The sequence below is a fragment of the Ceratotherium simum genome, chromosome 14 (genome assembly GCF_057802395.1).
Source record: "Ceratotherium simum simum isolate JZ-2026a chromosome 14, ASM5780239v1, whole genome shotgun sequence".
Classification (NCBI taxonomy): Eukaryota; Metazoa; Chordata; class Mammalia; order Perissodactyla; family Rhinocerotidae; genus Ceratotherium; species Ceratotherium simum.
Window position 1 is genome coordinate 41,554,863 of NC_141913.1, and position 24,747 is coordinate 41,579,609.

General features: G+C 38.3%; 1 protein-coding gene across 1 annotated transcript in view; it reads left to right on the forward strand.

Annotated features, from left to right (window-relative positions):
- Positions 1-24,747, forward strand: part of DCC (DCC netrin 1 receptor) — a 1,105,377-nt gene that overhangs the window by 666,501 nt on the left and 414,129 nt on the right. The window contains exons 6-7 of the mRNA XM_087439250.1: positions 7,370-7,524; positions 10,061-10,181. Of these exons, the coding sequence (XP_087295376.1) occupies positions 7,370-7,524; positions 10,061-10,181 (276 nt within the window). The remainder of the gene's footprint in view (positions 1-7,369; positions 7,525-10,060; positions 10,182-24,747) is intronic.

Sequence of the window (24,747 nt, forward strand, 5' to 3'; positions counted from 1 at the left end):
AGGTGACCTTATGTAAATGATGCCTTAGGAGGCTTCCAGTGTGCTTCCCTCAGTTCTCAATGTTCCAGGGGTGACCCCTATGTGGGCTACGTGTGTCCTTCTGTTGTGGCCTGTTTGCTCTCCCTATAGGCGCCCAGGGAGGCTGAGTTATGCTCCTGGCCAGCTGTTGTAATGCTCAGCTGCTTGTAGTTGTTGTGGGCCCTTCAGTCTCTTTATCAGGTGTGGGGAGCCCCAGCACAGTTGGCTGCAAGTTCTAATACCACATTTGTGTTGCAGTATTTCTTTTAAGTGAGTAGGCCCCCAGTGTGGCAGGTTGTTAGGCTCAGGGCCTTACAATTGCTGTAAGCCTCTAGCCTATTAGGTCTCTTGTCAGCTCTCTGAGGATTGCAGCTGGGTGGGGCTTGCCTCAGGCACAGGAGCACCCAATAGTTTCAGGCTTTGGAAGGTGGGGCAAACCTCCTATGTGGGTCTTTGAGAAGCACAAGTCTTCTGCAGCTGACAAGCCCTGCCGCCCACAGGTCCCTACACACAGTCAACACAGTCCTTCCCCGTGTGAGCACACCAAACTCCCCAAGCAGACCCAGTCTCTCCATGGTGGGAGCCCCACACACTCCGCCACCGCCCCACACTCTCCACCCACTCCTTGTGCACACCTGCCCCGCTCAAGTCGGCTCAGTTGCCAGGCTGCAGAGAATCCAGTCACCAATCTATGCAGGCCCACAAGTTGCCTAGGGCTTGTTCTTGGGTGGGGCCAGTCTCTAGGGTGGGCTGCCTGCCCTGGCTGAGCTGGATTAAATCTGTGCTCTAGCGGGTGGGGCAGACCCTGGGCTAGCAGGCCTCACGGAGACCTCCAATGGCGTCTGTGTCAGCACGCCCACAATGGGCCACAACGATGGCCGCCGCCAATGTCCCAGTCCCTGGAGAGGTCTCCCCCCTCACCGAGATGCAGTCCGGGCCTATTAGGTGAGTCTCTTTTCACCACAGCACTGTGCACCTTTCTTTCTGGTGATTTTAGGATGCTTTCTGAAACGGGTGAGTTTGTGCGCGGGCCCTTTAAGAGCCAGTTTTAGTTTCTTTGTGAACCGGGTTTTCTGGGGGTGCTACCCAATGCTTTAGTAGCAGGCAAAGTCAGATATTATGCCGCTGGTCTCGATTGTGCTGTGTCCACAAAATGCCCACAGCGGGGGTGCTCCCCGGCTCAGGACCCCGCGCCTCCAGGGCGGCTGCGTACCTGTGAGCTGCTCCCGGCGGCCGTGAAGCTGGAGGCTTGTGAAAGCGGCGTTTTTCCTGTCCAGAAGGGAGTCTCTGCCTCTTCCACCTCAGTTAGGATTGTCCGTTGTTTCAGGAGTTCCTCTTATGCAGTTTTTAGTTCTGTCTCGGGGTAATATTTCCACGAGTAGTTGTAAATTGGCTGTGTCCACAGGAGGTGAGTTCCGAGTCTGCTTACGCCGACATCTTGACTCCGCCTCTCTGTGAGGCATCTATTATGTGAAATAAAACCCATAATGCTATTTAGCTTGTTGGTGTGGCTATTTTTGGGGCTGAAATTATAGACGAAATTTTACTCTGCAAAATTTAAATGATTAGTATTAACATAAAAATTTGTTTAAAGAAAAACGAATAAATTTAGAGAGAACTTTTACTCAAATTTAAGGTTTAGTTGTACAATTCTAATGATTGCGGTATAGAGGAATCTCTCATCTGTTAGTCTTTTCTAAATATGATAAGCACTTTCAAAAACAGAGTTATGGGCCGGCCCCATGGTGTAGCGGTTAAGTGTGCGTGCTCCGCTGCAGGTGGCCCGGGTTTGGATCCCAGGCGTGCACCAATGCACTGCTTGTCAAGCCATGCTGTGGCGGAGTCCCACATAAAATGGAGGAAGATGGGCACGGATGTTAGCTCAGGGACAGTCTTCCTCAGCCAAAAGAGGAGGATTGGCATGGGTGTTAGCTCAGGACTGATCTTCCTCACACACACACACACAAAAACAGTTATATTTTTTCCATATTTCTATTATTTATTGGTCATTACTCCTTCCTTCATCCCCCAAATAAAAGTAATTCCCTATATACGTACTATACGTACTTGAGAACATCCCGAGAAACCAAGATCTGATGGAAATGTGGGTAATTTATTTCTGGGCATGAATTTTATTCTATCTAAAGAAGGAAAGTATAACAAAATCAATATCTTGCCTGAAATTGTTGTTGCATTGTACGTGTATGTTAAGCAATTATCTGAAATGGACTAATACTACATAATTGGAACAATGTGATAAACTTGAAAATTCATGATACTTCATTTTTATTAGTCATTAAGAAATTACTACCCACCAAATAGTTTAAAGTAGTGAAATTATTCACTGCTTTAGTGAAGAGGGAACTATGTAATACTCAAAGGAAACTAAAAGAGAAAGCATAAGCTTCAGCCTCCATTTTTAAGAATCATAGTCTGGGCAGCCGGCACGGTAGTGTAGTGGTTAAGTTCACGTGCTCCACTTTGGCGGCCCAGGGTTCACAGGTTCAGATCCTGGGCGCAGACCTGTGCACCGCTTGTCAAGCCATGCTGTGGCAGGCGTCCCACATATAAAGTAGAGGAAGATGGGCATGGATGTTAGCCCAGGGCCACTCTTCCTCAGCAAAAAAGAGGAGGATTTGCAATGGATGTTAGCTCAAGACTAATCTTCCTCACACACACACACCAAAAACAAAACAAAGAAAGAATCATAGTCTAGTTAGTAAATAATGATATATGTGAAAGATATCTTACAATAATAAGTGGCATAAAAATTGGGCACAGAGAGAGAGTACTGTAAGAAGCAGGAAATCATTGTCAGCTTCACGAAAGACAAAATTTCATGGAAAAAGAGGTATTTGAGTTTCCTCTTAGAGAATAAATAGAAATTGTATCATCTGAAAAATATAATTTCAGGCAGGGATCCATGATCATAAAAATGCGGAAGAAACATATCCATAGCCATTGATAAGTCATATTCGCTCTTTAGTCCCAGGTTCAATTTGTGATGAGACCGTAAGACTCCAGAGCTGTGAAAAGTGTTATATGATTTTTCCTAGACCCTAAATTCAAGGAAGTGATCCTAAAATGGGATGAATAGATTCTAGTGTGTTCATCACAGAAAAAGACTAAGAGATCAAATAAGAAGCAAAAAATTGGGTAAATTTCATTTGTCCACTCCCTCCCAGAATAGTGTAATCATCAAAAATATATTAAGCAATGCATAGAATTCATGTTAGCATGATAGAGCCTCTTTCCCCAAGGAGTTACAAACTAAAGCTAAAGTAACCATGCCACATGCCGTAAAATCAATAAAAATAAATACCACAGGGTTTCTAAAAGGAGAGAAAATCTCACAAGAAAAAAATAAAGATGCCCTTTTTTGGAAAAGTAGATTCACGAAGGATGGGTAGATGTCTATACTCTAAGATGAAGGGGAAAGCAGTTAAGGATGAGAAAATAGAATGAACGAAGACTTGGGATCAGAAAAGGGCCAAGAACGATTGTTAAATTGAGCCATAAGGTGTATGTAAGGGATGTATGGATGATAAGTTCAGGAAAATAGGTAGCAGTTTGGTTATGCATTATTTAAAAGCAAGATTGAAAAGCTTTTACCTAATTTCTAATCCAATCAGCCCTATGTATTTAGATTTTTTCAAGACTGTCTCCCAAGTCCTACAAGTATTTTCATTCTTTTCGTTCAAACAGAGAAGAGCTTTAAGAATATTTCTGAAATGTAGCTAATATAACAAATATTCAATTTTTTCTCCAATGAGCCATGCTACATCATTTTTTGCTTTATGTTTTTTCTCATCATTCATTGAAATTTTGTTTTCCAGGAAAATAAGAGAACATTATTTTGTAGATACATGGTTTTCATGACATTGTCCAAACTCCTCCTCCTCAACTTATACCAGTATTGCCACAGCAAAGAGTGAACATGTGCATTTTATTGCTTGAGTTCTTATTAGCATCAACAGCAAATCTTTGTTCAGCATATGCTGAGGATGAGGCACTGAAGGAGGTGTTGAGACACGAAGAGAAATCGTTAGCCCTTGTCCTTACTACAAAGACTACTGACGACTGGTAACACTGCACAAGTCAGACAGTATATTTTCAGAAAACATGGGATTTAGACCCATTTCTGATGCATGATATTGCTGTTTAATGCTTCAACTTCCCCATTTAAGTGAGAGAGGCTAATTTTTCTTCCTCATTTACTGCTTGGTATATTGTGAAAGTTGGAGAACCTGATACAGAAATGAAGATACTAACAAGCCAGGGAAGACAGGGTATCTGGTGTAATGCTGAGAGCTTAAGGCGTATGAGAAAATGACAAAATACAGATCATGCAGCATGTATACATTTGGAAGTAGAAAAAAATTGTTGAGGCATCCTTGGTACTTACAGTTTTACAATTATAATTACATGCTTAAATCAAATTATTATTCCCTTAACTAATCAAAAGTCACTATATGTTAGTCATAAAACAGAAGGTTTTGAGGATTCACTGTGTGATCAGCTTTGATTTATTTAGTTCCATTAAGAGATAATAAACAAGAACATGATTCTTATCTCTCAAGTTGAGGAAACAGAGTGAATCTACATGAACTCAGAAAACTTACATTCAATCGTGTGTTCTTAAGAAATTTTACTATGTGAAGCACAGTATTTTGGACATTGAGAATACAAGAAGATAAGTCAAATTGGAGAATCAGGAATAATAATTAAATAACCAATAAGCGGCTATGCACACACAGAGACATACTCATATATGTTTACATATTTACATATGTGTGTTTCTATATACTTACCTACAATAATCATATTTACTATGGGCGATAAACTGATATGTTTTTCTATTTGTTGTTTTTCTTTAAAATGCGATTATGTACTGCTGTTTACAAACAGTTAGTGTCATTCATTAGCCTGGATTCTTATCTCTAGGTTATAGATGGGACAATAACTAAAGCACTTGCAGTGAGTGGAAGGGCTGGGATTTAAACCCAGGCATCTGGCTCTATCATTTGAGCTTTTGAAGGTTCTCTTTTCTTTGTTCTTCTTCAGCATAGATTTGGTATTTTCTTCTCTTCCTTTCTCTTCTTCTATAGTCCTAATCCTTTCTATTCCTATTCTACTCTTTTCTCTCTCTCTCTCTCTGTCTCTCTCTGTGTATTTATATAAGTATATGTTTATGAATATGTACATATTTACATACATATATATTTAAAGTTTGATCTCAACCCCATAAATTACTTTTCAAGATTCACTAATGAATCTCACCCAAATTTTGAAAACCATGATATAGGCATAAATGATTCTAAGCATTCTGATGAAAGTGAACACTAAGGATGGGCAGACTCAGGCAGTTTTTATGGCACCAGGAAAGAAGGGCTTAAAGGGAGAGGAGGAATAGGTAACATGGTGTTATTTTTTTAATAGCTCTAATTGCTTATCTCCATTGTCTTTGAGGTTTTGGGAATATTATTGAGTCATCCTTCCACTGGAATTTTCAAGTGGCAAACGACACAGTTATTACAAAGTAGTTCAGAATGCAGTCAGGGGAGTCAGCCTGTGTGGCCTACAAGTTGTGTGATTTGGAGAAAGTTACTTAAACACCTCGTAGCTCAGTCTATTTATTTGTAAAATGAGAATAATAGAGCCTGCCTCAGAGAGTTGTGATGAATGTGATAAATATAATGTCCTAGACTGATGAATTGTGCATGGTCAGTTCTCACTAAGTATTGACTATGGGCTAGTAAATAAACACTTGATCAAAATCTGTGATAAAATTGAGAACAGAATCCAAAAGGGACAACTAACATATTTGTTCAGAGGCATTCAAGAAACATTTCTGATGTCTTTTGGTTCATTGTCAGTGAATTTGGCAAAGGAATAAAAAAAGTCTCATACTAATATTATTATCAATTATAAATAAATAATTTTAGTCCTGTATACAACGGGGACACATTCTCTTTAGAAAACCTCTCAGATACAGTTTTTTCATGTCTTCAGTCTGTAAATATTAAGGCATCCCAGCCGAGTCATCTAAATCAATTTGCCCCTGTGAAAGATTAAAGAATTTAGAAGTTATTTAGTACTAGAGTCCAAATATTTAGATAAAAATCAGGAAAATAACACAAGGAGGGAGGAAAGATGGGAGAGAGAGATTGACTGTTTGGTTGGTTGGTTGATTTCTAGGATCATTCAGTAGAAAAACTAGGGCTTGAGTCCTGGGCACTTTCCACTGGCTCTCCCATTTTTCTAGAAGGCAGTGACCTTCAAAGATTGCAAATTCACTTTGACGTCAGGGGAATGTTTTGCTGATGGCAGTTGGAAAGAGCAAAATATGGTGGTTACTCAAAGGAGCAAAAATTAGCACTCCTTACTCATTGAGCATAGCAACAGAGACAGAAAATATAATCTAACTTTAAAAATGGCTACTAAAAATGCATATCCATGTTTTACGTGAAAATGAAATCAAGGCTCCTACTTCACTGTGAATTTAACCTGGGTCTCAGGCAATATGAATATTCAAATCTGACATCCCTTTAAGCTTCCCAGTGGAAGAGGATGAACATTACTTTTTAAAATTTCCCTCTCCCAGGCAGGGTTTTGAGGGACCAAGACTGAGAGATTCATTAGCACAAATGTTTTATATCATATTTGCAATTTTCTTTCAATTGCAAATTTCCATCATAGAGTAACTAGTACTATGGTAATTAAGACATTAAATTAAATTATTATATCACATACCATGCTGAGAAAATAATAATGCAGTACAGTAATACACAACAATAGATAATTGCTAGGACAATAGGAACGTGTCCACAGTAAAGATAATAGTCATTTTTAGAGCCCTATTGCCACAGCCGGTTTCAACAGGGAATGAGTACATCCCATTAAGCACGTCCTAGGAAACTCTGGAATTGCAAGGACACTAAGATTTCTTGTCTTACACTTGTGGGTTGTCTCAGTTCTATCGGCTTCCCTTTATTTACTTTATCAGCATAGTTTTCATAGCTTTATGCGCTTTCCAGCTTCCTTTATGTAGGTCAATTGGATACAAATACTTGAGTAGTGCGAATGTTTATTATATGGAATATTTTTCCAAAAGTGTTCCTTTTTTTTTCCTTTCCTTGTGGCAAAACACCATTAACTGTAACTGTTTAACTGCATTTGGGGGGTAAAAACATGTGTTCTACAGTAGTTCCTGTATAATAAACTAAGGGTTCAGGGGAATTATTTGAATTACAAATATTTTCTATCCTGGAACAGTGTTTCTAACTCAGTGAAAACCTTAGCATGCAAGTTCACATCCCCACCCACTCACTTTTTCTTTCTGTCTTTGCAGTTCCACCATGGTTTTTAATTCACCCTTCCAACCTCTATGCCTATGAAAGCATGGATATTGAGTTTGAGTGTGCAGTCTCTGGAAAGCCTGTGCCCACTGTGAATTGGATGAAGAATGGAGATGTGGTCATTCCTAGTGATTATTTTCAGATAGTGGTAATTATCTTTTTTCATACTAGCTTTATAATCCCATTCATTGTTGACTATGTTTTCAGTTGCTTTTCTTTCCTGGGAAGAAGGTTCCTGTTGGGAATTTTTATGATGTATTGAGAAAATTGTTCTAATAAAGCAAATAGCTATTTAGACTTAGAATTTTTGAGCTGAAAAAGAGTGATAGAACAGTCCAGCTCCTTTTTTACAGACAAGGTTTTAGGCAAACAAACAAACAAAGAAAACTCAGAAGGCCTAAGACTATCTTTCCAAGTATTCTCATTGCTAGTTCTTGGAAGAACAGCTTAGAACCTATTTCTAGACCATATGAAGCCAGGAATCTCTTACTTCTTTGACTTTTACCCATTATAATATTTCAACAAGATGTGCTACTTATGTTTATAGTAGTCTGTCTTTGACAATACAGATAGCTTTCATTTGCTACACTTCCAGATAGGACCAGCTGATCCTACATGAGCAGTAGGAAAGGCTAGTGGTGACAATGACAATGAGGATGGTGGTAGCAGTGGTAGAGAAGCCATGGAGACCCAGAGTTCACGTTGCTTTGTAATTTTGAACATTGGAAAGAATTGAAGCTAAGAACAATAATTTTTATAGGTTCTCTAAGTTTTAGTGCACTCTCTGTCCTTCTCCTTGTTGGGGATACTAGGAATAATGGTATTGTATTCACTGAGTTGTTGTCCTGGTATATAGTGAGTGCTCAATACCTGTCATGATTATTGTTTTTGCTGTCACCAGCAGAATGCTTTGCTCATTCAAAAATGCTCTGTGAAAACACTCCTTTAGGTGCAAGTTGGCATTGGAGGTTCTGAATTCACATATACGAACATAAAAGAAATATGAAAAATTCTAAATATCAAAGAACTTTTCAGCCAAAGAAGGATGTTTTAGGTCCACTTCTCTTATGTTTGAGATGCAGACATGGCCCTGTCAAAGAAGAGTGATCTTAGCCCAGTCTCTGGGCAGAATGGGACTGGAGCACAGGCGTCCTTCGAGCCCAGGCACAAGCTCTCTCCACGGCCTTCCACTCAATGGTGGATTCCTCTTTCATGACCAGTCATCTTTCAGAAACTTTCATAATCTCGTAGTGCATGCATTTTGTCATACTGTAAGAGTTCTTAACGAATAAATCCACAAAGGATATCTTTATCACTTTTATCACCACTTACCATTTTTCACTTGAATTGCATTTGTTAATTGGTTGGGAATAGAATAAGAAAGGGAAACAATTTAATTTTGAATGCCACATCAATCTATTAGTTCCTTTAAGTGCAATGCTATTTCCACTACCACTGAATTAAAAATGACCTGCCATGGGGCAACTTGAAATGTGCTGTATATGCCTAAAATATATGCTACTTGCATAGAAAGGAAACTGTTGAGTGCCCTTAAGGACAGATGATAAAATGCAACATTTATTTTTTCTACAGTTTGAATAATCTTTCTCCCAGCATGACTCATTATAGCCAACCTATTGAAATGTTTCTTTTCTTAAGGTGAAAAGAAAATGTACAGTATGAGCCCTATTCACATTAAATTGTGCTTAAAAATATTTGCCCAATAGCTCCAGAAATCTGAGAGCCATTTTCTGTCGCACATGTAACATTTAGCACAAATAGTAACTTATATGAGAATTGTTAATTAGAAGTTAGTCAGCTTTATCTAAGAATTTTACATCAGCTGAGAATTGACTACAAGGCACTAAAAACAATTAAGAATTCCCCATAAGGTAATATTTATCTCTTAATGACTTCAGGGGAAGTGATTTAACACGTCTCACTTAGTGAACTAATTCTTACACTAATATTGAAGATAAACTGAGTTAGTATAATTAAATGCTATCTCCAGATCATTTTATCATCCTTCCTTGAAAAAGATGGTGACTCAATTTACATAAAATAGGAGTTAACATTGCTGTATTTAATTCATAGATTACTGAAGGTGAACCATTTGACCATATAAGAAGAATGACACGAGTATAAAATATCCACCATGCCTCCCCTCCAAATCCCCAAAAGGGTACATGTCAAAGCAATTACAATTTTAAAAGGATTGCCAGACATTTTTTTCTCAGTAAACACTTTCAGAAAATATCCAACCTAGATTTCTTGTCCTTTAGAAGCTGCAAAGATCAGTGTTTTTGTTTCATTTTGCCTTATTTTCCATAGCAGCTGCTAAACTTGAGTTTCCTTCAATAACGAGTAAAAGAGTGAGACTTTTTTTGACGCTAACATTTGTTTATTCCACACCTAATAAAAGAGTTTTCTGCTCATGTAGGTATTGAGGGTGGTGTATATTTTTGTGAGTATATTTTTCATTGCAGAACTAGATTAAATTGAATTCAGCAGAGTCCTGGGAATCTATGTAAATTCCCAGGACACAGGACGTATCTGTGAAGCTGAGAACACTCATGGCCTCTCTTCTTGTTTCTTCTGTGAAGTGTTATAAATTTTATGTTCATTTTGTCACTTTCGAGTTTTTTGCTTTTTGAAATATTTCACTTGCTTTTTCTTTTCCCTAGGGAGGAAGCAACTTACGGATCCTTGGAGTGGTGAAGTCGGATGAAGGCTTTTATCAATGTGTGGCTGAAAATGAGGCTGGAAATGCTCAGACCAGTGCACAGCTCATTGTCCCTAAGCCTGGTAAGATGAGGGGAACTTTGTTCTGGCACCTGTGGTCACAATTATGTGCAGTTCATTTGTAAAATCCATATTGTTTTCCCTATCTCTCAAAGTTAATTTGTAATTATTTAGTTAATCAAAGTGTACATTTGTGTATTGATGGTATATTTTTCTAGCTAATTATATATATATATATATTTCTCTCTCCAACCAGTGAGATAAAGTCATCATGAACAACAGGGACCTCTGGTTGTCAAGACAACAACCACTAAATTACTTTCTTCCCTCTTTTAGGGCTTGCCTTTCTTCCTGGTGTTTCATATATATATATGAAACAAGTATACATATATACTTGTTTATATTATATATATGGAACTTAGTATGTACTTATATACATATATATTATATATGGAACTTATATACGTATATGTTGTATATAAGTATATGTATATACACACATACACACATATATATTCTTGTTTCAATGGAAGTTGGCAGAGAAATAGCAGAAATAATCATTTGAAAGTAAAAACCATTTTTCTCTGTTTTTAAACTTTTTTATAAATTGTCCTTTTTCTATAATTGATAAAATTTTAATTTTATTTTGTTCTGTAGTCTTGTGGAGGTTTAATATGCTGGTGTATTCAAAACTAGCATAAATCTATATTAGACATGTCATGTACCATCCTTATTAACAACACAATTCCTACTAGGAAAAAAACAAATAAAAAGAAAAAACAAACTGGTCACCTGCTCTGAAATGTTGTATCACTAAAGAAGCTTAAAAATATTAATTCTTTTTTTTTTTTTTGTGAGGGAAATCAGCCCTGAGCTAACATCCATGCTAATCCTCCTCTTTTGGCTGAGGAAGACCGACTCTGAGCTAACATCTATTGCCAATCCTCCTCCTTTTTTTCCTTCACCAAAGCCCCAGTGGATAGTTGTATGTCATAGCTGCACATCCTTCTAGTTGCTGTATGTGGGACGTGGCCTCAGCATGGCCGGAGAAGCCGTGCGTCGGTGCGCGCCCAGGATCCGAACGCGGGCGGCCAGCAGCGGAGTGCGTGCACTTAACCTCTAAGCCACCGGACTGGCCCCATTCCTTTTTTTAAAATCAGAGATTGAGAAGTTGTTGGTATAGATCCAAATACTTTAAAATATTAATATCTCCTATGAAAAGTTTCCATATCATCTATTGATTATGTTAATTTCAACTCTTTTAAACCAACTTCCTTCCTCTTGACTTCACTCACTCTTGTTTTAAACTTACTATGCAGTAAATTTAATAGAAAATGAGACATAGTCTTTCTTTGGCTTCTATCATTTAAAATGTGCCTATTAAGGCCTTATATTTTGTGCATCCCTAACCGATTATCTGAAAACTCTCAGATTCTCCCAAAAATGCTCACAATGATGACTTTCCCTTTTTTCTTGATTGAAAGAAAAAAGCAACCATAGAACAACAGTCACAAAGGAGTAAAGGAACTATCTAGGAATTAAAAGGGACAATTAACTCTTGCTCAAGATCGCCCATTTCTGTGATGGACTATTTCTTTTCCCTCCATTTAATGTGCTTTAAGTGTTAGTGTAACTTCATTTGTGCGACTAAGTACATTCTCCTCTGCTTAAACAGTAATGGATAAGTAGGAGAAACGGAAGCTCTAAAATCAGAGTCTCTAACGTGAGCCAGGCTTTAAAAACTGCACCATTTCATTAGTAACGATCACATGGCCATGCTTACGCTACTATTAGCTGCTATACAAGTCACAGAATAGAATTCTAGTTAACCCTGATTTTCAGCTAAGGCCGTAAAGCTGAGAACAGTGCCAGATAAGTAATCCCATATTTCTAAAGGGAGGTGTGAGAGGCATTCTCTTAGGACTTGTCGGCACTGACCAGACATTCCCAGTGATCTTCCCCTGCCCATAGGGCTGGAGGATTCTTTGAAGTATTGGAATTCACAGGATTAGAGATTATCCTGGTATTTTCCTTCCCATACAAGCCAAGCTAGGGAGGCACCAGGAAAACATCTTGCACAGGTTGTGTGTGTGTGTGTGTGTGTGTGTGTGTGAGTGTGTGTGCGTGTGTTTTACTGGGGAGTGCTTGCAAAAATGGAAAATGGATAACTTATTAAAACTGGAAGCAGTCTGGAGCTGCCCACAATCCTGGGAGGAGAAAGGGGAAGGCAGCTGCGGGAAGAAGATTTAGTTCCACCTTTGAGAAGAACAAGAGTGTAAGTTGCACTTGATTAGAGCAGGGCTGAAGTCATATTGCAAGGACCTGACCCACGAGGTCCTGCCTGCTGAGGTGACCTCAACCAAAAGACACTAAAGGGACGCTGCCTGGGGTCAAGGTGAGCTGGGGAGCTGGGGAGCTGGTGCTGAAGGCCAACCAGACTGTGCCTTTCTTGCTTCAGGAAACGGGCAAGTGAGGGGATTCTTAAGTTTGAGGGGTCTCTGAAGAACCCACAGAGCTGCTCCACAAAGAAGAGGCATGTGGACGCCCTCTATGACTATGGACTTTTGAGAGCACAAGCTGAGAAAAACAGCCTTTGTCTCTTTACTCCAAATCCATCCTCTCCTCTCTGACCCTGGAGAAGCCCTAAGCAGAGGGGCAAAAAATAGGTCCAAGAGATTGAAAACACAGGTGACAGAGAGTTCCACTGCCCTTCCCCATATTTGTCTCAGGCCTACTCTGGGACGTGTGAAGAAACTTTAAATTGAACATTAGATTAATGTTTTGATTTAGATCTCACTGGTTTGTGTGTGTGTGTTGTCGTTGTTGTTTTTGATAGCTGAACATAAGATTTTTTAAATATTTTAAAGTGACCCCAGGTCCAGAGGATTGGACCAAGTTGTTATCAGGGGTAGGAGATGGATCTGACAGTGTGTGTTTGAAAGTAGATGATAGGAGAAAATAAAACTATTTCTTTTTAATATCTGAGTAGCTCAGCTCGTTCAATAAACCGATTATAGGCATGCAATATCACTTGTACCAGGAGGTTCTGACTTCAACAGGTAGCCTTTTATTAGTGGTGTCTTGCATCTTTCTCAGGCCCTGATTCATTGGGTCTACGTGACCTTAAAAGAGCAAGGCTTCCTTTGGCAGATACATCATTTACCTCCTCGCTAAGCAAGCCTTGGAGAAACTTGCTAATTTATTCTTCTCCCATCTAGATGGTAAAGTGTCGTCAGTGGATTCTACACTCTTGGTCAGTATTTATTGTATTTGGCATTGGATTAGATGAAAGTAAAAGAAAATGAAAACAAAAATCAGAAAGCATGACAGGATGCCGTTGTGACTGTTTTACATTCCCCCCTTATAAATGATGGATTGTTTTTTCCTGGCTATTTAATCAGGTCTGCAAATAATACCTCTCCAATTCCTCAGAGATGCAGCGTAGGCCACGTGCACAGATGGTGAGAGACCAGCTATAAATATAAATTCAGCATTGAAGCTGACCATAGTGGGAAGAACAGAGCTCTCTCTGTTTAAGTTTCAATAATAAACAGTCGCCATATATTTGGAGGCACATTGTGGGCCCGCATTGCCCAGCTGTTCAGCTTTGGCCTGTCCACAGGCTTGTGGCCGAGAGTTACTCTTGGCAACCATAACAATCTGCTTCTCACCGAAGCATGCACAATGACCTATTCAAGCCAGTGTCCATTGCTGGTGGACATTGACAAAAGCCTAACAGAGTTTCAACCTAGTCTTTTATATATATTTAGCTATTCCCTCTTTAGCACTGAGTGACTTAGGAAATAAAGTAAACATAATCTACTAAATTAAATTAAGTTAATGACTTGTTTTTCTCTCTGGAAAATGAGTTTGGGAAAAATATTTGAAATGTGTGCACTATAGCATGTGAAATCTATACATGGTTTCCTCTAGATAAAGATCAAGATCAATAGCATTTTAAAAAATCATTATACTATAGGAAGTTCTATCAATAGTGGTATATTTAATGCTGTAACACCATACACACAGTTCCAGACTAATGCCTCTCTATATGTATACTTAAAACATGTGCACACACACAGACATGTGCATACACAATGGCCTCCTGCACAGTTAAGAAGACTGTATACACTTAAAAAATACTTAGCCATATTACGTAAGTGGTAGTGAATGCAAGTTAAAATAGTTTAGCTGACTTGAATAGCTTGTGTTGCCTATTAATCTCTTCTAGGAGCTGAGGGAAAGTTGTATCGTTGTTATTGTTTGTTTATTCATTCATTCATTCATTCATTTAGTTATTTTGGGAGGGACATTGGTCAAGAAGTCCCTTTTCTAAATGAAGGAGACTAACTATAGCTCCAAGTCCACTAATCAGTGAATAGCCCAGTCAAAAAGTATCAAAAATCAATGTGTCAGGTGTCATAAGAATAAGTTTCAGTTGCCAGAGTTGCAAACAGGTAAGCAATAAATTAGGATCCAATTGGCATAGCGGGTGCTGATGAATTAATTACCCTTGAGTCACCATCTGGTAAACTGGAGTGTGGGTAGGTAGTAATTAGATTAAGACGACTATTTGGTAGCTGGGTGGAAAAGTTGCAATTTTCTGGTGCTGAGGGAGATGGGGAAGGGAGCAAAGCAGGAACTAAAGATAAGATAGATATAGGATATCAGTTCTCTCTCAGTTAGTTATGCTAGTTCTTGCTGCTTGGTAAATTCAGTTTCCTGGCAGTGGTCTGCAGTGGAAGGAATTAGAAATATCTAACTTGTTGGGCGGGGGAGTTGAGGGTCAGGGAATTGGGAATGCAGCTAAGATCAGGGCATATGTAGTCTGGAATATTTTTAATTTAATGGCTAAAATGGGTGAAGATAGAATAAAGTTGCCGTGTGAAGAAATAATGTATTCTTCATATTCTACTATGCACAGAAAGGCTATATGATTGCAAATGAATAAATGCTATCATAAACATTTCCTAAATGTTGATTTGCTTGGGCAAGATACCATATCATGCCTTCCACAGAAGAAGTGAAAGTGGTTTATGTGTCTCATGTTAATATTGAATATTTTCTGATGCTGATTTTATTTTTTTTCCAACATTGGTAACAAAATTGAGTTCCTCACTGTAGGAGGGGAAATATATTGATTAGGCATTATGGAAAAATGTGAGCTGTTATCAGTTCCCTGTCCTCCACTGGAAAAGGTTACTGATTACAAATGACATTGAATTTTAAACATTTTATTAAGGCAGGATATCATATAGCCTAAAATTAACAAAAGTATTTAAGTCTGGTAATGAACATTAAGACATAAGATCAGAAGTCTTTGGGTCTGTTTTTGTGACTTATTCCCTATCAGTATGAGAAGAATACCTTGAAATCCAAATGGACAAGAGGCATATTTGGATGCACACCCATATAATTATATATTAACTGCAACTAATTATAGTGTTTCTTACTAAATGTTGACTCTTGCATAGTACCTTCAGTGGGATTGTGTGAAGCAATGAAAAATTGTACAATTAGTCTTAACACTTCAAGATGTGTTAGAATTTAATTTGTCAGTGTAATACCCCATAAGCAACTGTGTAAAAGAACGTAACAAAAGTTGAAGGGATGTCCTTCTTAATCTGCTGTTAGTCACTGATGGTCAATTAAGTTGATGTTTTTGTCTCAATATGAGAAGGGTTACTATGATTTAAATACTCAATTGTGTTTAGTGTGGGATCAAATTTTTCCTGGAGTTCTGTAAATAATTTAGAAGAGCCAATTGCATGTACTATACTGGTATTTTGATGGACTCAAAGCAGAGAATGAGTTATTAGTTTCCTCACACAGGTGGAGGTGCTCATTAAAACTACAAACATTCTCTTTAGAGTTCCCTCATTGAGTCTCAATGAATAAAAGTGCAACTTAATATTTTTGAAACAAATTTCCAACATGGTGTTATTATAGCTTATAAGCTTTCCAAGAACATTTTCCCTTATAAACCTTGGTAACTAACTGTAGCTAATGAGATATACAACCGTTTTTTTCAAGGTGGTTATTTACTTCAGGATATATGGCTATGAATTTATTCAATCTACTGAAAAATTATTTCTGCTTGCCAAGGTAAAGATAAAAATAAGAGGAAGATAGTCTATGCTCTTTTATTTTCTACCTCAAAGTCTCCTTTCCCTTAGAGAAATGTTGACACTCAAACTAACTCTTTCCCTGAGGGGTTCAATGATGGCCCAATTTTGGCATAAAGCAGTCATTTGATCTTTTACCATATAATATTCACCTAGTATATAAGATGTGGACACATATCATCTCTACATCCTGCTGTAGTTTACCTATAGAGATTTAAAACTATATTTGAATATAGAATGTATTTATGAACAAAATCTTAGACAATATTGCCTAACCTTTCCAAGTCTCCATTTCCACAGCTGTAAAATACGGTAGATAATTGTCTCAAAGATTTAGTGCAATAAATGTATGTAAAAGGAATTTGTGGGCTGTAAATTGCTACACAAATGTTAGCTATTATAGAATCTTTCGTTGGTTTGTATAGTCTCAGGAAAAATAGCAGGCATTTATTGGGATGGATACAATGATAGCTTTCTTCTAGAATATGTTTCTATCCTCCAAGAAAAGAATTAATAAATATGTCAACAACAGTCCCCATTCAAAGTTTAGGGTTTTAGCCCAGTGGACAAGGTTAAGGGAAAAGGTCTGTTTCAAAATGACTGCTGATGGAAAGGTTTGCAGAAGAGTTTGCAGTATCAGTTTAATGACTTGCTTGTTCCAGTTTCATGTCGGCAGAGGTTTCTCAGCAAATAAAGGCTTGTCATTCACCTTGTCCTTCGTTCGGCATGTTTCAAGTGGGAAGCTGGCTCAGTACTAATCAAGAGGATATGGCTGTATGGCAGACTTTGAAATTAGAAATGAATTCTACAGTAATACGAAGTGTCCTGAGACCAGTAATAACTATAAATCCATACAATATGAAAGACTTGATAGATTCATAAATATTGATCACCTCAAGATTTCGGTGGTAAACACACCAAAGAGTGTTATTCTATATCTTTTCTTTTTAACTTTATAGGGGGGAAGTGGAAAAGAAGAATCTCGATTTTTACTTCGAACCCAAATGATCTTGCACTTGTTATATTTTACCTTTTACCTATAAATCACCTTTTGATGACAGGTGTGTGTGTACACACACAAATATATATATATATTAAAGAATTTTGAGTTATCAATGTAATAATTAGTAGGAGGTATATATAATTTAATATCTAAAATTCTATCAGTATGATTTTTAACTGCCAAAGTTATATCAACATTGATAGAACTACAACGAAATGCTATTCATATACACAATTTGAAGGAATGAATTACAATGCGGTAACAACAAAGGCCTCAGATGATCCCACAGAAATCTTTGAAGCTGAGATGGCTCCTCTTGTTCCTCTACCCCTAGATGGGTGAGACCGTGACTGACTTGGTTTTCTTCAGCTGAAGGCAATTACTGGAGATGGGTTCAATAGGGAGCCATCAGCCTCCATCACTCCTTCCAGCTGGAGGAATGAATGCCACAGTCCTGAAAGGGAGATCTGGATGGTGCACCACTCTATCCACTACAGTCCTTTTGTTGTGCCACTCAAAGCAATTTGCTTCGTGTAATACATTCTAGAAATAACTATTCCGGGATATAGGTTGGTCTTATTCCCTGGGGAAAAGAGGAAGGTTAATAGGATAAACTAAAACCCCCACCAGTGCAACTGCAACTGGTCTCAAGGCTGCAACTGGTACTCACTGTTTCTCTCCTCCTACCCGTTATTCATTCCTCTCCCCCTCGACTAGCATTTCTGCTGGTCTATGAGGATTATCTGGTGGGATGACTCAAACTTCTATCCCTTCACAAATCATTGAAACTGTCCTAGTCTACTTACCATCAAAATTGGGGAAGTACCAAGAGACATTCCAGTAGATCACCTGGGTACCAACATAGTCTTCCCTGTCTGTTCCCCACCTTCTCCTGATGATTTGGGTTATTATTCTTGCTTTTCCTACTGGTATTTTGGCACAAGAAGCCTGAAATGACCCAGCAGCAATATTAGGTCAAAGTTCAATGGAAGCATTCCTCCTCTGAGGACTAGGAAGTGTAAGTCCACAGAGCCTAGAGTTGCAGGGATGAGCAACACAGATTCCCCAACTGGGTCACTGAGAGCAATGGTATGCAGGACCAAACCTACCTCAATCTCTTGTACCCATTTACTCTACTTGTTGGGATCATGGCACCGTATACTGGACATTGATTTAGAGTATATACTGTACCCTAGAAAAAGGCACTCCATCTTCTTAGGATATTATTTCCAATCTGTTTCTTCATTTGCTCCTCCAAGAGGCTGTATCAATTCAGCAGTTTCTCAGTGGTTGGTATGTGATAGGATCAATAGATTTCATGGTCATGTATTCATGCCTACACCTCTTTTGCTGTAAAGTGAGTTATTTCATCTTTTTCAGTGTTATGCAGGATGCCATGTTGGTGGCTCAAATACTTTGTGAGTTCTTAGAGAGTGCTGCAGGCTGTGAAGCCCTGAGAGCAGGAAAGGAAGATTAGGTGTATATTCCAGTCAAGGTGAATTCCTGCTCTTTCCAGAGTGGAAGGAGTCCGATATAAACAACATGTCACCAATAGGCTAGTTGCTGTCCTCAAGGAACGGTGTTTTATTGGGTAACATTTGTCTCTGTTACTGGTAGGTTGGATATATGGCAGTGGCAGTAGTTGCTGGTGAGTAGCAGCAGCTTTGTTGAGTTTGATCCCATGCTGTTGGGCAATGGATAGGCTCTATCCCCGCCACCATAGCCTCTTCATTCATGCACCTTTTGTGCCACGACTGGAGACTGGCTGATGCTGACTGAATTGTTCCATCTACTTGATTTTTTAGTGCCTCTTTCATGGAGGTGAATACAATCTGGTGTTTAGATGTGATTTGAAGATCTTTACATTTGGTATTCACTCTAATAGGCCCATCCACATCCCTCTTTTCCAAACCTCTTTGTCCCTGATCTTCCAATCACTCTCCCTCCAGTCCCCTGGTCAATCAGTCAAGCCATTTAGCTTTGCTCACAGTCTATATATATTCTTATGTTGGGCAATTTCTCTTTTCGTATAAGATAGATGACCTGGTATACCCAACACTCTGCTTATAAGGAAAAGTTCTCTTACTGTTCTCTTTCAGGGCTATCCCTAAGTGAGGCTATAGTACAGCAGCCATCTATTTTGAGTACACTCACATACCCACATACCAAGCTGACAAAACTTGGTCTTTTTCCTCCTGTCATTTGGTCATAAGTGTTAGGTGAGGGGGAGGGTACTTGTACAAAAGTGATTGAAAACATGGAGGTCAAGGCCATCTGCTATTATGCCCTCTGGTCATGCTTGTACCTGATGCCAAGTATAATACTTTCATCTTACTATGAGTTGATGATGGTGTCACCTGACCTTTTGACTTGGTGCATCTCAGAGAACCCAGCTCATGACGAGCAATTCCAGCTACTTGGTCACTTGATTATCTTATAGTTGGGCGTTCTTACTCCAACAAGGTCCAATATTCTGCCAGAATTCATTTTATAAATAGTATATAATTCTCTGCTGCAGATAGCAGGACTTTGCTACAGAACTCTAAGGGTTTACATCGTGATTCCTCTATTGAGGCCTGACATAACTGCCACATAGATTTTTTTTTTTTTCCTACCACCCATACCTCTAATACTACAGAGTCTACTTGATTGTACAGTACAAGTGGCAGAGCCACTTGCGTCACAGCCTGGACATGTTACAATACCTGTTTCTACTCTGGACATCCTACTCAAAGGTGACAGCCTTTCATATTACCTGGTAAATAGGTCAGAACAGAATGTGCTGCCTGCAGAACCCACCTGCTAAGAGGCATTGTGACTCTTTCTTAGTGTTTGGAAGCATGAGATACAATAATTTGTCCTTATTTGTAGGACACGTCTTTCTATGCCCCAAACCACAGTGCCCTTAAAATGTTTACTGATGTTATGGGCCATTGTGTCCTCATGGGGTTTATCTCCCACCCCTAGAGCATGTGTTTTACCAAAGCCTTCCATATATTTGCCATTTCTTGCTTAAGTTTCTGATCAACATGATGTCATTAAGATAACGGACAAATGGAACATACTGTAAAATATCTGGATGGTCTAGGTTCCTTTGGACTATATTATGACAGAACGTGGGAGTGTTAACATAGCCCTGAGCCATGACTGAAAATGAATTAATATTTTTCATTCCCAGTGAATGAAAAGATGTTTTGATTATCCTTTCTTATAGGGACAGAAAAGAAAACATCACTATGGCTAAATATGTGGTACTGGAGGTCCTGTTAATCTGTTCATGCAAAGATATAGCATCTCACATAGCAGATGCAGTGGGAACTACCACTTAGTTAAATCTGTGGTTGTGCACTGTCGTCCTCTATGTTTGCTCTGATTTTTCTGGGGACTAGATTGGGGAATTAAATTAGAATATGACAGAAATTACCATTCTTTAGGACTTTAAGAGTGACACTAACCTCTGCCATTCCCCCAGGATGTGATACACTACAGTGATAAGTGGAATATAAGATATAAATAGTGGAATATAAATATATAGTGGGACAAATATAATAGGTAAATAACAGTAGAATAAAATACAAAAAGTAGAATATAAAGGTTTTATGCAATATGGGCCCCAACTTTTAAAACAAATTTAAATCTAAATCTATCTCTATATTTATAATAAAAACCCTACTATATTACTTTTATTTTAGAAATCAAAATACATGGATGCAAAGAGCATCAGGCCAAGCAATATATACTAAAGCATGGTAGGGTTTTAGAAATGTGAGTGTGATTTTGCCTTTGACTTCAGCCCCCAAATAAACTGCTGGGAGCATTCTCTGCCTCTTGGGACACTTAAAAGGTCTTAGGAGATAAGCCTTTTATATTTTAGTCTTTTCAATCCAATGAGAAACTTAGAAACACGAGAAAATAAACACCATTTCAATTTATGGAAAAGAGCATGCCAGCAGAGCTATAATCAGCCCTACCTAGAGTAAGATTTATGTAAATACAGAAGAAAAGGAAAACACAGAAGAGAGAAGCATTTTTAAGAATCTTCTTGTGTCAGATACTATGTACTAAATACGTTACATGCATCATTCCATTCACTTCTATAATAATCCAGAATATATTGCTATTCCCATTTCACAGATTAGAAGATTGTGCTTCAGAGAGGTCAGATACCATGCTAATATTAAATATCTATACAAGGGTGGAGCTGGATTTGAAAAACACTACTCTATATTTATTTGTGGGCACTGTGCTGAGTCAGGGCTTTACAATCACATATTAACTGATTCCTCTCGAGAGTCCTGTGGAGGAGATACAATTATTTCTTCTTACTTTATGGGTGAGGAAACTGCTGCCGAGGGACGTTAACTAACTTATGGAGGCCACACAGCTAGCAAGCAGTCTGACTTCACACCCACTCTCTCAGCCGCTCTGCCGTAACGTGACTGCCCACCCACACTCTGTCTACCACATGGAGCCCGGTCAAGTAAATGGGTGATGTTTCAGAATTTTTAAGTCTAATCAGACTAGTCTGGGAATTATTGAGAAAAGAGAACAACTTGAAACTAATTAAAATTTCTAAGATTCTGCCATCCAAATGATTTCTGTCCAAATTCCTATTGTGCTAGAGGTCATTGCTACATGTGGGCTCGTTATAGAATGTGTCTTAAGAGTCTTAAAGGTGAATATCACATAATCCCTGCTACCCAGGAATCCATAGTTTAACTGAAAATAAATTTGACACAACTAATCTTAATTACCAAATACAGTTAAGACAGAGTGACTTGTAATGGTGTATTAATTATTCAACATTTATTAAATACCCAGAAAATGTATAAAGACACACAAACCAAATGCAAATTAGAGATGGTAGATGCCATTCAAAGAAAGTTTAATTCCTTGTATTAATGCTCTTTAAATTGTAACACTGCCAGTGCTTGGTGGATTTCTGTTGTTCTAATTCTATTTCAGAAGGATGGTAGTACCACTAGGCACACAGAATGACAAGGCTTCTATGGTTTTGAAAAGTTATTTCACTTATTGCTTTATTTTGTTCCCAGCTTTAAATAAGAAGCTCCAGGTTACAAAATAGTTTAAAAATAAGGGAGAAGGGGGGCATTTCCTTTTACATAAAGTATCTACTCATAGGTCTTTAACCTATAATGTAGTTCATAAAAACAATAGTTAGTTAATAAGCCTAAATGATAGTGTGTGCTATGCATAGTTCTCTGTTATTTTTTGCTGAAAAATATCCACCAAGAATCTATAGATGACCTTAATTTTCCCTGACAATATTTACAAAACATATTTCTTCATTTAGATGATATCTGAGTTTGATATATTGTAAAACATAAGAAAATTCACTTGAAATAAAAAATAACCCATCTTCAAAATAAAACATGCATCATTATAAAGCAGGAAAAGTCAAAAAGAAATGCCAGTTTCCCATATTTCCTGATAATTTTCGGTCCCAATTCCTATTTAAATACAGATCTACCTGAAAATCAGATAAAATATTCTTTAGCTCTGAAAGATGTCAACTGAGTGTATGTATATGAAAATGTACAAAAGCAGAATAGACAAGAATGATTCTTTCTCTAAAAGATTTTCTCCTAACTGTGTGGAACTCATTTGGAAGAAGAAAGAAATAAAAATACTATGTAGTTTATTTTATATCCTTGCCTTGCCTTATCTTCTTGATTTCATAAATAGAAAGAGGCATGAGAGCAGAATTGTTGGCTGAGACATAAGCCTTTGAATCTCATGAATTCCATGTCCAATTTCTGACATACAGGCCACCTGTTTTCTTTTCATATGTGAGCCTTACTTCTCATTATTTAATATGAGCCTTTGCGCCCAATTCTGATCAGATATTTTAGGTCTTTAACATGCTTGCCTAGAAAGGATAACATGACCCTTGGGGAAATTCAACTGAGTGAAGTGATAAATACTTTTTATATGGGGAGCAACAAAAACAATAAAATCTCATATCAAGTATGTCATATTTTGCACATAAAACATTATCCTAGAAGAAGCTATTCCTATTTTCTGAATGCGAATGCTAAGTGGTTGCTCAAGCTTCTAGTCTAATAGGGAAGTTTGGAGTAGAACAAATCATCACCATGAGTCCCAGGAGTATGTAAATAGAAGATGCAGGGGTAGCAAAATGGAGGGCTTAAGCAACTCTTTCCATAGGAATCAGAGGAATTCACTGCTGAGGATGTGACATCTGAGCTAAGATGGACTTTGAAGTAGGAATATGATTTTGGCAAGCTGTCCAGAAGGGCAAAGAAATGGCTGGTAGAAAGAAATAGCACAGAAGCAAAAGTACATGTTCAGAGAATCATGTGTGGTTCAGTAAAATGGGAGAGAGATGCAGGGGCTGGATCACAGAGTATCTTTTAGAATATGCAAAAAAACTTGGACTTTTTGTCTAGGCTACATGGGATATTGGTGGCTAGGATATAAAAGATAGGCATGCTCCTATCAGTGTTTTTAAAATCTACCTCTGGAAGCAGTGTGGATGATAGCTGGGTTGACAGTGGCAGGAAGAGGGACTGGAAATAGCAAAACTAATTGGGCAGGTGTCTTGGCAATAGGCTGGGCAAGAGAAAATGAGGCCATCTACCACAGCAGTACAAAAAGAGTGAGCAGATGTATTAGAAAGGCTTTAAAATGTGGAGGTAATTACTAGTACGTTTAAATGGATTAGGAACCTGAGATGATTCCTAGATTCTTGATTTAACTGAATAGATGGTAAAGCCATTTCTTACTGTTATAAAGCAAAATTCAACTGAGTAAATTTGAAGATCTAATTGGCTTTATTAAATAAGTCATGAATCAAGCAGCATCCCATCAAGCAAACAGAAGGGAGCTCTGAGGAACTGTACAAAATGGAATGTTTGTATAGGCAGAAGAGGACAGAATGAAGAAGTCATAAAAACGAAGAGCTGATTGTTTCAGGCAAGGTCACCTTCCCTTAGGGGCCGGGAACGGCAGGGATCCTATCCAGAAATTACCTCGCTAGTGTTGAGTGGGAAATTCCAGACTGATTGGTTTAAAATTCCACTCCTGGGAGAGGCTGAAACTGCAATTAAGTCTTGGTTTTCTGAGGTGAGGCTTAGCCCAAGTGACTCTGTTTTGGGCTAGTTGTTTCCTTTTTTTTTTTTTCCTGAAAAAGATTTGCCCTGAGCTAACATCTGTTGCCAATCTTCCTCTTTTTGTACGTGAGTTGCTGCCACAGCATGGCCACTGACAGATGAGTGGTGTAGGTCCGAGCCTGGGAACCAAACCTGGGCTACCGAAGTGGAGTGGAAAACCAGGAAGAGTGATTTAAGTGCGTTTTGACAGAAAGAGTCTGGATTGTGAGTTCCTTGAGGGTTCCTGCCTTTGCATTTTAAGCACTTGGTAAAGGGCCTAACAAGGGCAGATTCTCAATTACTCATTAGAAGGCCTGAAAGGCAAGTACTTTATGTTACTGGTTACTTGATAATGCCAAGTATAAACT